At 44.5% G+C, this 14,186-nt stretch overlaps 2 protein-coding genes across 2 annotated transcripts; one reads left to right on the top strand and one right to left on the bottom strand.

Annotated features, from left to right (window-relative positions):
- Positions 1-28: 28 nt before the first annotated feature.
- bhlha15 (basic helix-loop-helix family, member a15) lies at positions 29-2,335 on the top strand. The gene is made up of 2 exons (XM_053853523.1): positions 29-194; positions 1,119-2,335. Exon 2 carries the CDS (start codon positions 1,158-1,160, stop codon positions 1,713-1,715), a length of 558 nt encoding a protein of 185 aa, XP_053709498.1. The 5' UTR covers positions 29-194; positions 1,119-1,157; the 3' UTR covers positions 1,716-2,335.
- tecpr1a (tectonin beta-propeller repeat containing 1a) lies at positions 2,316-14,101 on the bottom strand. Its single transcript, XM_053853521.1, has 24 exons — positions 13,960-14,101; positions 12,944-13,176; positions 12,311-12,493; positions 11,975-12,097; positions 11,233-11,352; positions 10,250-10,424; positions 10,079-10,179; positions 9,526-9,627; positions 9,296-9,444; positions 8,506-9,026; positions 8,257-8,402; positions 7,905-8,060; positions 7,689-7,838; positions 7,459-7,616; positions 7,152-7,382; positions 6,913-7,009; positions 6,728-6,807; positions 6,600-6,656; positions 6,319-6,493; positions 5,186-5,321; positions 4,986-5,078; positions 4,803-4,909; positions 3,289-3,408; positions 2,316-3,134 (listed from the first exon to the last, which is right to left on the bottom strand). Exons 2-24 carry the CDS (start codon positions 13,166-13,168, stop codon positions 3,000-3,002), a joined length of 3,540 nt encoding a protein of 1,179 aa, XP_053709496.1. The 5' UTR covers positions 13,169-13,176; positions 13,960-14,101; the 3' UTR covers positions 2,316-2,999.
- Between the last annotated feature and the right edge of the window lie 85 nt (positions 14,102-14,186).

Below are 14,186 nucleotides of genomic sequence, written 5' to 3'. Positions count from 1 at the left end.
GTTCATTGGCGGAGCGGAGAGAGACGTGTTCATCACTCAGCAGCAGCAGGTCGATCACATGTGACCGGCCGTCTCTGTGGAGCGCGTGTCAGCACGGCGACGCTCCGCCGCTCTGCTCTACATCCGCGCTGCTCCTGACTGGCTGCATGGCCTCGCTGTAAACACTCGGGACCAGAGGCAGACCAAGCGAGAAGGTAGGAACCTAGCGGTGCGTGGTTTGTCTGCCTCACCTGTGCTTCAGCCAGTGAGAAGTCTCTGCTCAATTCTGAAGTTCTGAAAAACGACACGAGATTGATGATCTTATGTATAATACTATGTGTTTAGTGTGTTTAGTATTTAGAATTGCGTAAGCTTAAATCCCCTTTAATTCAGAAGAGTGGGGCTGCTGGGTGGCCCCTGTGTGTTTGTAGCCTTGAACACTATCTGAGAACCTGGATAAGATTAAAACAGCAACATCATGGCGTTTTCACACCGAGAGGATGATTAGATACCGCTGGAGGGAAACTTGTCCGGTGTGGAAAGTTCTCATCCAGCACAAGGACAATCGGTCTTCTGTGGCCAAGATGTGACTAATGAAATATAAAGACTGAAAACAGGCAGGTGATAACGTGCTATTGATAATAAATGATGTCATGTTCCTGGAAACTTGTTCAAGAATTGCACTTAACTTTCAACAAAACGTGAGTTTTAAAAGTTGGTCTGCGGAGTTTAAAGTGTTTCCTACTATGATTAAACATGTCATGTTTACTTACACAGTTCTAACACAGAGTGTCTATCTGACGTGCACAAACAATTGATGTAATGTGTGTGAGTACATTAAAGACCTGACAGAACCTGAACCGAAGACCTCTCTGGCCTGATCTGCGTACAGGCCTGGACACAACGTCCTCCCTTTGCCAAGTGGTTTCATCAGCCACGTCAGCTTGGGCTTCAGCCATTTTATTTTAATGGAGGCTGTATTGATGAATATGGAGACCCATCCTGAGAGCTCCGGTTATAGAGACTTGCTGCTCACTGACATGTTGGAGAGCACAACACAAAATTATTGATGCGTCCTGCTGGTCCTTTCTCGTCTCATGCAGTTATGTTCACGAGATTCTTGTCCATTCTCCCTTTAGTTACGCCCTGAGCTACACAGAGAGTGTCAGGACAGCAACATGAAGACCAAAGGAAAGGCTGGGAGACCATCCAGGAGAACCTGGTCCGATCCAGATGTGGAACTGGAACCAGACACAGAGCCAGAACCAGGCTCCAGTGAGCAGGAAGGCTCAGAGGCCTCGGTGTCAATAGACCACGCCTGGAGAGGGTCGCTGCGGAAAAGGGAGGGCAAGCGTGGCGGAGGTCGGCGACGCAGGCAACATGGCTCCACGACCAAGGAGCGCAGCGTGCGGCGCCTGGAGAGCAACGAGCGCGAGCGCCAGCGCATGCACAAGCTCAACAACGCATTCCAAGCGTTGCGCGAGGCCATTCCCCACGTGAAAACTGACAAGAAGCTGTCCAAGATTGAGACGCTGACGCTAGCCAAGAACTACATCAAAGCCTTGACCACCATCATCCTGGACATGTCGGGGGGCTGCCTCCCCTCAGGGGAGATCCAGTCACAGGCCAGCGCCGCCAAACTTCTGCAGTGCTACCAGCAACATTTGGAAGAGGAAGGCGAAGAGAGTCTCACCCAGTACCTCACCCAGATGCACAGCTTCAGCCAGGGCAGCTAACGTTGTGATTGGGTCGGGACTTTGGTGTGAGAGGAAAGAGCGGCAATGTCAGGGGCCAAATCTAAAACGTTCCTCAGCAGTGGTGCTTCCTGAGGTGTTGAGATGGGCTTGAATACAGAGGAGGACCACGTGATGAGCAGAGAGAGACTGCGAATGGACAAGAAACCAAATGTTTTCACAAGTAGCTTTGGTAGAAGAAGGGCTTCTCTTTTGATGTTCTCTCTTTCTGTTTCCGAGTGTTGCGAGCGGGGAAGGGAATTGTTCTGTTTTTTTTTTTTTTTATCTCGTGATCTTCGTTTGTGTGCTCGGTTGAGAAACCTGCTCAGCGTTGCCTCCAGATATAACTGTCTCATCCAGGAGGACGATCAGCAAAGACTACACTGAGGAGTGCTAAGACTGTTTGCTCATGCTCTCATCAAGATGATCTCCCTTCCACTTGTAAACACAAATTTGCTAATTTACTTGCTGTGAAACTGGTTGAGCACCCATGTTGTAGCTGGAGGGAGAAGCGCTGTTTAAAGTGGATGATATTTGCCTTTTTGTGACCGTGCCTTACTGCAGGCGAGCCTTTGTGAAAAACACCTGATACAAGCTCACAATAAACATATTTATTTATTGACTTTCAATCATGCATTTCTCATACAGACCATGTTGACAGACAGAACAGACACATACTTACACAGTCGCCTGAGAAACACACACACACATATATAAACTACCCTGGTGCTTTCATTTGTATTTAGGTCCACTTTTAACATCAAAGTTTATCAACAGACACCAGCACATCTAACACCGTGAAGCTACAGTTGGAAACTACCTGTTCAACTTTCTACTCCAGTGTTTAAGAAGTGTTCAGTCCCTGCTCAGTCACTCAAGGACGTGTGAAGGAAGTAGATGCAAATTTCAAGCTATGAGAAAGAGGAAGGTTCAGCACGAGCTTGTTTACACTGTTTTCCGTCCCTTACAGACACTACTCATTGCACTTATGCTATTTGGAGCTGACAAACATTTTGTCTTATTCCATTTATTTACAACTTCAGCAGCTGCCACCAACGATTGACACTTCAGACGTTACTAGCCTGTTGTTTCTAAACTTTTCAGCAGTGAAATGTGCTGCTCATCGTCGAGCGATGAGTGTGATTCAATTGTTGCATACGTTATTCACATCACCATATTCCCTTAAAATTTGGCTCGTGCTTCATGGTATAAAAAAAGTAAATCTATTACATGATTAGTTGGGTTTTGGTTCATAAAAAAACGACTGTGCTTTAAAGAGTGAATGTCTTAAGGTCCGAGAGGACTGCTGTTGACCTCTGAGATCAGGTCAGCTTGTGGGGTCAACGAGGATGTTGCAGCTGGCAGGCGGATATGGGGCGGCTCCATGGAGTTGCCCCTGACTGTGATGTGGTCCCAGCCGCCCTGAAACAAGACAACAGCAAACTGAACAAACATCAAACCCCAGGAAACCTTCACACTCGCTCAATTAAATTCTATTCTTTTATTGCTCTAATCTCATGACAACAGAAATTACAGTACAATCGTGCTTCAGATACACAAAGCATTGGTGACTCACCCCAATGCCGTAGTCCCATGAGGTTCCTTTGGGCTGCAGGGGCTGCACCCCCAGTCGGTGGCACACAGTCCCGCGGCTCAGGCTGTGGCTGCCCTGCACTTTGTCTGCGATAACCCAAACCTGCAGCCATAAAACGAGAGCCACGGTGTCAGTAAATTGAGTGAATTTGATGCCCTCCTCTTCTTCTGAGGACCACGGACATATGGATATACAATTTCTCAGCATTTTCACATGTATTTAATGATGTCCCTCCCTGCAGATGTGCCTGTTGTGAGACGTCAACACTCGGCCACCGTGTTCGGTCTAGCGAGCACGGTGGCCGGATTCACGTACTTCGCCCATGTTTCTCCAGACAATTGGACCTCATTTTTGGCAACAATAATGAATGCAAGAGACAACTGAGATTATTTCGATCTTATGTTTCCCAACCCAGTCAATTAGCCTTGAAATGAACTATTTAAATCTTGAAAGCTATTGTGTCACACACTGAAATGACAACCTATGAAATAGATCAAGACACATTTTGATCCCTCAGAAAAGGAGGTTTTCCGCGGCATGTAAACGATTGCGGCACACCGCCACAGCTTAAATGAGGGCCGCCACACCTTCAGAAAAACAATCTCTTTTTAAAGAAACCTCACGTGATCAAACGTATTGAAACTAAGTGGAAACATCGAAACAAACAGATAACACATAACGCATCATGGAGGTGGACATGAACAAGGTGGTTCTCTGCATGTTTTTAACAGAAAAAAATCCATAAGAACCATCATAAATACTGAGGTCTATTGCTCGCAGAACTCAAGTTGCGCATTCTGGCCGGACAATTGAATGCTGTCTGTGGATGACTGCAGATTTGATAAAAATGTACCTCTCTTGATTAAAAACTGATGTTTTTATTGTTGCTAATTCAGTAAATAACACTTTCTCCCTTTCTTCGTTGTTTTTCTATTGTTCTGTGATTGGCTGCACTGCGTTCCTTATTTTTGGGAGCGTGCAGGACCCTGAAATGCAACTTTGAGTTTTGGCTACTTCACTCGGTCCATGTCTGACACAGGGGAGCATAAACCAACCCCTTTTCCATTTGCTTTTCTGTTTTACCACAGTCTGTTCAGCCTCAAATTCCATGGAAGCTTAATGTGATCACATCAGGAAGGGATCTCAGACTCAAGGAGAAAGAAAGATGAAGGTCGCATTCGGATTGTTTAGTGTGATGAATGACTTCATGCAAGGGTTGCAACAATATTGCGTTCCAACGGCATCAAAGCTAAACCCCCAATTCCTTCTTGTGGCTAAGCCTAGCTTGCCTTGCACGTAGGGCGCGGCAGCCTGTCTTTTTGGGTGGAATGATGATCAGTATCATGCAGGAATAAACCCTTTGAACTTGTGTAAATGACGCCTGCCAAACTGTACTCTGTGCCCATGTGTGCTGAGAACACACAATGATCATGACCACTTCAAAAGAAGCAGATGAGTTATTAGAAATTATCATGCCGTAAAATCTTGTTACCAACCTGATCCAGAGGCCCGACGGAGACTTTGCGTACATTATTCGAGATGTGTTCCCATGAGGAGCCCTGAGGGTAGCTGGGGGTCACGCCCAGCCTGTACCACAAGTTACCTGGTCAGAGAAGAACACATCAGGTACATCGAGGGTGGCAACGTATTCAAAACATGTTTCAAAGGACTCTCCTAACCGTTTTCATCAACAGCGCACACTGATGTTCTCCCTATTGACACTTGCTTCAGCTTTTGCTTGGCTGGCGAGGGGATGTGGTACCAACAATCGCCTGCAGAGGGAGACAGATAGACAACATAGCATCAGGGAAAAGGGTTGTCACAACTTCACATTGATAATGTGATAATCAACCAGGAAATGAGGAGTTCCACCACCGACCTGCAGGATTCTCTGAAGACACGGAACCCCTGTAGAAGGGTGAACCGTCTTTAGCGATGGCCCACACCTGACTAGCTGCTCCAATGGAGATGGATTTGAAGGGCTGGTCGGTTCCTACATGAAGCCACGATGACCCCTGGAGGAGAAATATAAGGGACAATATTTTCATAGTGCTCAACAGCAGCATAGTAAAAACGCCTCAACAAAATAAGCATGATGGTTTGACAGTTCATACATTACGAAATGGCTTCATATCCAACTATGCTTGCCTCATGCAAACATTTGTTTACTTCAACAACCGAAACTGTCAAGAACATTCTTTAGAATAACCTCAGAGGCTGTGAAGAGGCTCAACAACATGTTGAAAGCACCACGTTTATGGCCACGCTGGTGTTGATAAAAGCTTCCTTTATGTCACATTTGGAACAGATAAAAAATGTGCAAGTACAAGTAACATCTGACTTACTGGGATAGGTTGCGACCAACTGGTCCTAAGTCAGATTGGACGTAAGTCGAATGCCATTCAAAATAGCCGTCGCGAGGGTTATAGGTGCTACTGTAGTGGTAGATGGCTGTGTGAGAGTGAGATGCTGGGATACTGTGCTGCTGTAACTGTCGTACGCGATACTGGGCTCATACGTGCTGCGGTGCCAGACATTGAATTAAAAAAAAAAAATGTTCAGCCTCATAAGTACAGATGGACATAAGTCGAGCAGTTCATAAGTCGTAAGTTATTTGTAATTGACGGCCCTACTCCTGGATTACAATGTATTACACTGGGACAATATTTCAACGAGACTCAATCTACTTCTCTGCATTTAGTTCTTGTATAATTCTTATTTAAAATCATTGAATTTATTTAAACACTCTTCTGTGACATCTCACTTGTGCATCAGTAAATTCTCTAATTATTCTTAGTTTAATTATTCTTCAACATATTCAAGGTCATTTGTGTCTTGAATTCATTTCATATAACTGTAATTTCAGTTAGAGCATTAAATAATTCGTAGTAGTATTGGCCCTGCTGTGTGTAACAGTGCACCAACTACGATGTCCAAACCTGCTAGATACATTACAGGATGTGGGTTTGATCAATTTATTGTTATTGTTTCGGCACCAGTAATGTGACTCACGGCAGGTATGAGTGCTGTGACTCCCCGTCGGCAGAGCACTTCCCCCTTCTTACTGATGGCCCACACAGGAACCTCTTCCACGCTACTCTGAGCTGCACACGGCAGGATGCTCACGTCACACAGGGGGATGGGTGGAATTTCTTGCCAGGGTCCTGAGGTGGACAGTTTACACTTCCTTCACAAGACACACAAATTAAATTTGAATTGTTTTTTTGTCCTTTGATAGATTGAAATTTGTTCCTATAACCAGAAGCACTCTACACTCCAGTGTTCAATAGTACCTGGCCCACCGCCTGCGACGCACAAAGTCCTTCATGGTCTTGTGGCCATGGTAGGACCTGTGAAAGAGATGTTAGTCATTGTTAAAGAAAAAAGCAAAATCCGGTCAACTAAGCAGAAAACTACTCACGCTGGGAAGTCAGCAGCATACTGCCACCCTTCTTTGTCCGTCCCTCCGAACACATTATAGTCCACCGACCAGTCAGTTACCTGACAAAGAACTTCAATGAGAATTGCATGCCAATAAAACACAAGATAAAACACGGTCGACTTCAATGAAAGCAGTTACTGCTCTCTATTACTGTCAGCACCCACCCATGTCCAATGAGGGGAGGGAGGTTTCGTGCCCGTTTTTGTCGACTCGTGTAGACCAGACGCATCACTCCACATGTAGCGGTCTGTGGGTAGACCTCTGAGGAAGAGAGAACATTGGGAAACACAATTAAGAAAGTGAAATGAAAAAAAAGAAAGACGATAGATAATAGGGAGATATATTGATATATAATATCTGCACAAAAAGTCAATTTAAAAATGATTTAGCTTTCCTGCTTTACCTGTTGGTGTATCCACTCACTGGGTTCCACCTCTGGTTCTCATAGATGTAGACGCTCTTCACATCCGTCTGGGTGTAGATACGATCTGAGCTGCTGGAAAGACCCTGGAAGATGCCTCCCCTGTAGCCGCCCGTGTAGACCCATGCGGTGTTGTCATAACCGATACCCCAAACTATTCCCACACTATTAGACTCAATCACACGTAGGTGACCTCCCACATGCCTCCAGAACCTGACCAAAACAGAGAGAGTCACAGGAGGAATGTGACGACTGTTGAGGAAGTGTGGTGGAGAGATATGCTCCTTACATCTGATCACAGGGTGTGGGGTAGGGCATGGCCTCCAGGGCAGGCGTGGGCTCGCTGACAAAAATGTCACCTTTGCAGGTGGTTGACCAGATGGCTTGTTTTGATGGGGGACCCCGGATCCCTCTGGAGTCACAGCAGGACATGCTTAACTGGCCCAGCTAGGAGGTGCCAGACAAGAAGAATGAAATAAAGAGGTCATTAACTTGCTAAATGATGTTGCTCAGACGTACCCAGTCGTGCATCTCCTGTTCTGTGGCTGCTGCCAGTCGAATGGGCCATCGCTGCTTGGTTCGCTCCGGTGTGTAAACAGCAAAGGTGTGTTTGGAGTCATTAAGCACAGGAACCAGGATGGTGACCTCGTTGATGAAGGCGTGTAGGTACTGCAGAGAAAGAGGGTGAAAAAACAGAACCACGACTGCAGATTTAAAGCATCCCTCCCACCTCACCTTTTTAACTTCATTGAAGTTGTAATACACAAAGAGGATGCCATCTTTGTTGCCGTCAGTGCCTGCAAACTGCTCGAGAGCAAACTGAACGTCCACCCACTTGTGAGGCTTCCAGTCCCTCCACCACTGCATGGCGCCCTTCTTCACCCACACAGACTGTCATTGGGTGAAATAACAGAAGCAACACATTAATGGGATTTAACAGCCTATGACATAAGAATCGGCAAAATAATTCATGCACAAATGGACTGGTTTAAAAACAAAAGAAAGCAAAAGACAGGTTCATCATATAAGGTCATAATGAGTCTAACACTAATGTAACCTAATAAATTGGTGCATTTGTTTTGTTTACCTGCTCAATGGCTTGTTCAAAATGTCTGAAGTTGTCCATCTCTCTCTTGGTTCTCTCATTGAGTTGGTCAAAGATATCCTTCTTCCATGCAGCAGTCTGAGCCGGCGTCATCGACAAACTCATGGAGTGAAGGGACTGAGACAAAACTGAGAAATGCTTCAAAAATCAGTAGCGTTTTGGAAACGTGGCAGTGTATGCAGTTGTTCGAATGTGTAAATAAGGAACAAATACTTGACGTTCTTAACTCACGTGAAGTATTCATGGGGTTGCTGAACCAGTTGAGGTGTGAGTGACAGTCCACAGAACAACCTCCTCCACTGACCCAGGCCCACAGAGGGTGATCGTCTCCTCCATACTGGTCCTCCATGTACAAAGTGAATGTAGTAACAGAGGACAGGCTGCAGGTGTCAGCGTTGTCCTGCATGACACTAGTTTGGGGCTCTAGATCCACATTACTCCAGCGAGGGTCGCCAGGCGACAGGACCTCAGGTCCAGTTTCAGATGGGGTCTCTTCCACCAGGATGGCAGGGGCCGCTGACGTAGACATTTTTCCTGCCTCACGGTCAGACACCAGCTCAGAGATAAAGCTGTCGCTGGTGACCTTGGGAATGTGAAGCACAGGGGGCTCAGTAGTTTGGCTTGGTGGATTTGTTACAGTATCCCCAGCTGCCGCAGGAGAGGTCATGTCTGTGGAAAGTTTATCCGGCTCTAACTCAACATCACTTGCCGCAGACGGAGCCCTGACTTCACCAGTGAAGTAACATCCAGCACTGCAACAGAGACAGATGATAACATAGTTGTTAGGATCACATTTGCTTTTCTGCTCTTGCATATTTATCATAGCATGGTGATGATGAAATGCTGTCAACTGTATTACTGTAAATAATTCATTTAAAAAAAATTAAACACTGAATATTGTACTTTTTCAATATCTTAAAATTACTCTTATTAAATAACAACTATGATATTTTATGTTTTTGTCCTCCTTCCTCTACATGAAAAAAGCACATCATATCTTCAATAACTTGGTAAAGTTCACCTCTGGAGGCTGCTCGCACTGCCACTGGAGAGAGCCCGATCCCGGTCTCTGGGAACAACAATGGCTCTCCAGGTTTTCCCACTGAGTTCACTGGAGGTGACGCCCTGTCTGAAGTAGACGGCTCGGTCCTCATTACTGATTCCCCAGATCTGCAAACACACACACAGACACTTATTAATGTGGAAAATAGGAGCCAACTATGCACTACTACGTCATGCTTTATCACTGACCTGATCGTTCAGTCCGACAGAGACCATGGTCATTTCTCCCACCATGTTGATCCAACCGGAGCCACAGGGGTTGTGAGAGTCCACACCACGCCTGAACCAAACCTGGCCACCAATCAAAGGTTCATATGTTCAGCCTGTTCATGTCATCGTGCAGTGGAACTACACACATTTAAATGAAAGTTATCACAAAATGAAATGTCTAAGTTAGAGAGCTGAAACAAAGTTGAATAACCTCCTACTAATATCCATATACTCACCAGGAATTTTGTTTCAATGCAAACATCTTTTACAATTAACTGTTTCACTTGACACTTTATATTGCATACATATACCTTTATTAACTGAAAAAAAACCTTGGGAAATGACTACGTTACTATCATTTCATTATTTATGGGGTAAAAATGATATCATTTCTGAGAAATTATATTTCATAATAATACATGATGATGATCTCGTATCATTCATTCATTTTCCAACACTCAGTTTTACAAAGCCACAACAATAAAGTTAGGATCAGGAGGGAATTCTTAACTACTGGCCCAAACTTTATTACCTTGTTATCTTTGGTTACTGCCCAAACCACATTCACTCCCACAGCCACATGAGTGACTCCTACATCAGGACTTGGGGAATCCACCAAATCCCAGGAAGTGCCTGAATGACAGAAATATTTAAGCTTCACGGCACAAAGACGACAGATGGTCCATGGAGAGAGGAGACTTACCCTGAGGGCAGCCACGTCCAATCCCTTTCCTGACAATGAGCTGGCCTTCCCAAAGTACGGCCCAGACAAGGTCCTTTGAGCCACAGCTGATCTGGACTACCTCCCGAGGGACCTCCATCTCCTCCCATGATTTGCCTTGGGGGACTGTGTGGCAGATACCTTCTCTGAACCAGACCTGGACCAAACAATCATTGTCATGAAAAATGTTGCCCACTTTATTCTGGACTAACATGCTTCTCGACGTTTATTTCACATTCTGGGTTAAACGGTGTGTGGCAGCACTTCTGCTCTGTCTGCAAGTTGTCGCAGCATTAAGAAACAGTATGGTGTAATCGTGACAGGCACAGAAACTGATAGCGGTGGTGTGTGCAGAGAGAAAGAGCAGCTCAAATGAAGAAATCTAAGATGATTGGAGGAGGGGAGGATCGCCTGAGAGGAACGATGTCAGCTGTTTCAGTATGATTTGGTCAGTGGGTATTATCAAAATCATGCAAATCAGTTGACCATAAGTTTGAAATATCAATAGCACATGCATAAATAACTATTTATAAAGTAATACATCTATTAAAAATATATTTTAAACTGGGCATTTGTTACCGTTTTTACCTTCAAAAGATAAAACACGTCTTATAGTCAACACAAAAATGCTCATTATTCACAAAACAAGCTGGGATTTCATTATTACAATATCTATTTATTTTTTTGCATTAAAATCTGATCAATGGAATTTGCATGTAGAGTAGCAGAGTAGAGTATAGAGTAGTTAGCTTTGATTTCATAATCATAGCAATATGATTTAAGTGACCTTTAATATTGAAATGACTGACATTGGTTGTCAGCAAAACCTTAAGCAACATTAACGAAAGACGAAGGTAAATACAAAACAAATCAAAAATAAATCAGGGCCGGCAAAGTCATCTCCACTGTGCATCATGAACTGGTACACCACATTCAACTGAAATACTACTATATAACAACTCTACCTTCCCCTGCAGGGTCACAGCCCACAATGAGAGCTGCCCAGCAGGCTCCTCAGAGATCTCCCACCCTCCACAGCTGAGGTCACTGAACGGGTCTGGTAGTTCTGTCTCCACAGAGGGGATCTGTAAGTATAGCAATAAATGACATTGTGGTTAACTCCAAAAAAAAGAAAAAAAAAACAATGATGAAAAATTTTAATGAAATATTATCTGAGATGGCAAGTGATAAAACAAAAAAACATAAAAGTCAGAAGAAGAAAGTCAACCAACCGAGAACACATTGAACATGAAAATCATATTATAGTTGACAGAAGGGCTTATAAAGACAAATTTAAATAAGCCAAAGTATGTAACGTTAATTCCAGACAACAGAGCGCACTGGAGCAGCACCCACTAAATTTAAGTAGGAAAATAGAGCTTGTTCATACATAAGCCGCACCAGTCTATGAACTCCGGGTGCATTGGTGCTGTCGGCGCTGTAGAAAGGTCAGTGGTGCACCTGGCTTAGAAATGCATGAACTTCTAAACTGGTTTTGAAAACAGGGTTCAGCATGCAGACTGACTCATGAAACAAACTCTGCAATGTTCTGATCTTGACTCATGAACTCCTCACATCTTTTATTACCTGAGAGCAGATGTCAACAGAGGAACATGGTTGTTTGTGTTAATTGCTTAAAAACAAACAAACTAACTAACGTATGCTCTTCTTCAGAACACTGTGGTCTGCACACTGCCAGAGCCTCACCTCAGCCCAGCTGTCCATGGCTCTGTATCTCCTGTATCTGAGCCAGCGTCTGCGCCGAACACAGGATTTCCACTGCTTGTCTTTGTAGTAAGTTGCTGGAAAGTCTATGGCATATGTCCATCCCTGCAGACATAATGCCAAAAGAGGACATGAAAACACACAGGAACTGATTTGATGAACTGCAGACATATTCAGGACATAAATAGAAAGAAGATGCCATCAAAGTTTTCATAGCAACTCAGGTAACAACACTCCAATCACACTTTGTGTCTACACTGACACAGGAGAAACTAAGATGCCTGAACACAGGTTACCATGATCTGTTTCTAAACTCACCTCCTGCTCTGTGGATTCGCCTTCAAAATTTTTGTCCACATACCAGTCTCCCTCCCATTCCCAGCTTGTGGAGGGAAGCTGGAAACTGTCCAGTGGCTGATGCTGCAGACCCGTGATATCGCTCCACTGCCAACGGTCGCTCGGCAACAACCGCGTAGAGAACCCATCCACAGGGTTCCATCTCTGACAAACACACACGCAGATGGCATTTCACTGCATGCACAAACACAGCTAAACAACCTCCGATTGAATTCTGTCTTTGCAATGTTTTGCGGGCATAAAGAAACAGCACATGAACCGCCACAACGTGTCACACTTGGCACCGGAATGAGTGTCAAAGTGGCTCTACGCGATTCTCGTTGGTGGTTAGAGTGAAAGTAGACATCACCACAGACACCTGATGTGGTACAATCGGAGCTTTTCTTGGTGTTATTCCGAAAAGTGAAGTGAAAAAGAAAACCTGAATTAAAACTCTGTAATAACTACAGACATCAAAACCATCTTTTGTTATCGTTTATCTGTTTTAGACTTGAGTACATCTGTAAAATCACCTATAATTATATACTTTTTCAGTTGGCTTCATTGTTTACATACAACCTTGTCAAAGAATGCTCTCATTATGAAGCAACTAACTTGATTCTCATAAGTGTCCTCCAGGAAGCGGATGGGCAGGTCAGAAGCGCGGACGTTGAGGTAGATCTTGTTGTCACAAGCGATTCCCCAGCAGCACTGCGGAGCCGCTGTCACCCGCTTGAACTCCATGTGGGTATCGTGACATTGCTCCCACTGCTGCCCCGCCGTGGACAGGTGATAGACTCGCCCATACACATCTACAGCCCACAGGAAGGAGACTGGCATGGTTGCACCTGGAGCAAGAGGGAAGTCTCAACTGTTGTATATGTAATGATCAACCTCAGTTTATGAGTGAAGCACTTGAGGGCACGTTATACTCCTACTAATTTATTTCATTCATTACTTTAAGGGTTCCAAGTCAAATTCAAAGAACAACAAGGAGAAATTGTGTGGACTGTCGTCACGTTACATACAGACCCAGAATCTATGTGTCATATTTGTTTCGTCGCAATGATGGGTTCACTGTTGCTCTCGATCTGGGTTATACACAATGTATTGGCTTCTGTTTACATTTTATTAATAAAATAGTGACATGAAAAGGTCATACAACTTTGTAAATGGTAAAACCTACTATCTCTATGATTAGACAAAAGTTGCAGCCACCATGCAGGAGGCAATTACTTTACAGGTGAAGCACAGGTTTGTTTATATATTCGGATATTTCCTGCAGAACAACTCATTTAAGTCATTTAAATAGTTGCTAAACATTCACACATCGTGTCGGTGCAAATAAACACACACACACACACACGCGATAGGATACTAACGACCCATCCAACTTGGTAATGATCGATAAATCACATGACTGCTCGCGCAATGACGGCACCACGTTCACTAAAAAATCACCGACATTAAAAGAGTGTAGGACTGTCAACAAGTTTAGCGATAATATAAAAAAATAACGATGGCACAAGTAATCCACCTGGAGAGTAAACGACAACACCGATTGTTTTCGGTTCAGGCTTACGGGCTTACATCCCTAGAAATAGATCATAACATAGTGGAAGCGCACCGACCTCCTGCTGCCTCAAATCAAACGAGCGCAGACGCGGGGATGTCGTGTTTCATTGTCTTTCGCAGTCAGGTAGCGAACTAACAGCTGCTTGCAGCCCAATAGACGCGCTCGCCTCTTATTTCAGTCCGATATTCACGTCAACGTGAAGCAGGAAGTGCCGTCGTATGATGCAGCGCGCTGATTGGCTGCCTGTGTGGTAACCGGCGTGACAGCACATGTCCAGCAGAG

This window comes from Synchiropus splendidus, chromosome 1 (genome assembly GCF_027744825.2).
Source record: "Synchiropus splendidus isolate RoL2022-P1 chromosome 1, RoL_Sspl_1.0, whole genome shotgun sequence".
Classification (NCBI taxonomy): Eukaryota; Metazoa; Chordata; class Actinopteri; order Syngnathiformes; family Callionymidae; genus Synchiropus; species Synchiropus splendidus.
The sequence above is the reverse complement of the archived record's forward strand: the minus strand, read 5'-3'. Positions and strand labels throughout refer to the sequence as shown.

What these genes read in the sequence shown, in the direction of transcription:
- bhlha15 (XM_053853523.1), top strand. Translation starts at nt 1,158, where the DNA reads ATGAAGACCAAAGGAAAGGCTGGGAGACCATCCAGGAGAACCTGGTCC.
- tecpr1a (XM_053853521.1), bottom strand. Translation starts at nt 13,168, where the DNA reads ATGCCAGTCTCCTTCCTGTGGGCTGTAGATGTGTATGGGCGAGTCTAT. An exon ending in AGTGCGAGCAGCCTCCAGAG is followed by an intron (nt 9,027 to 9,295) that starts GTGAACTTTACC and finishes TCTCTGTTGCAG; the next exon opens with TGCTGGATGTTACTTCACTG. An exon ending in GTGCGCTGTTGATGAAAACG is followed by an intron (nt 4,910 to 4,985) that starts GTTAGGAGAGTC and finishes TTCTCTGACCAG; the next exon opens with GTAACTTGTGGTACAGGCTG.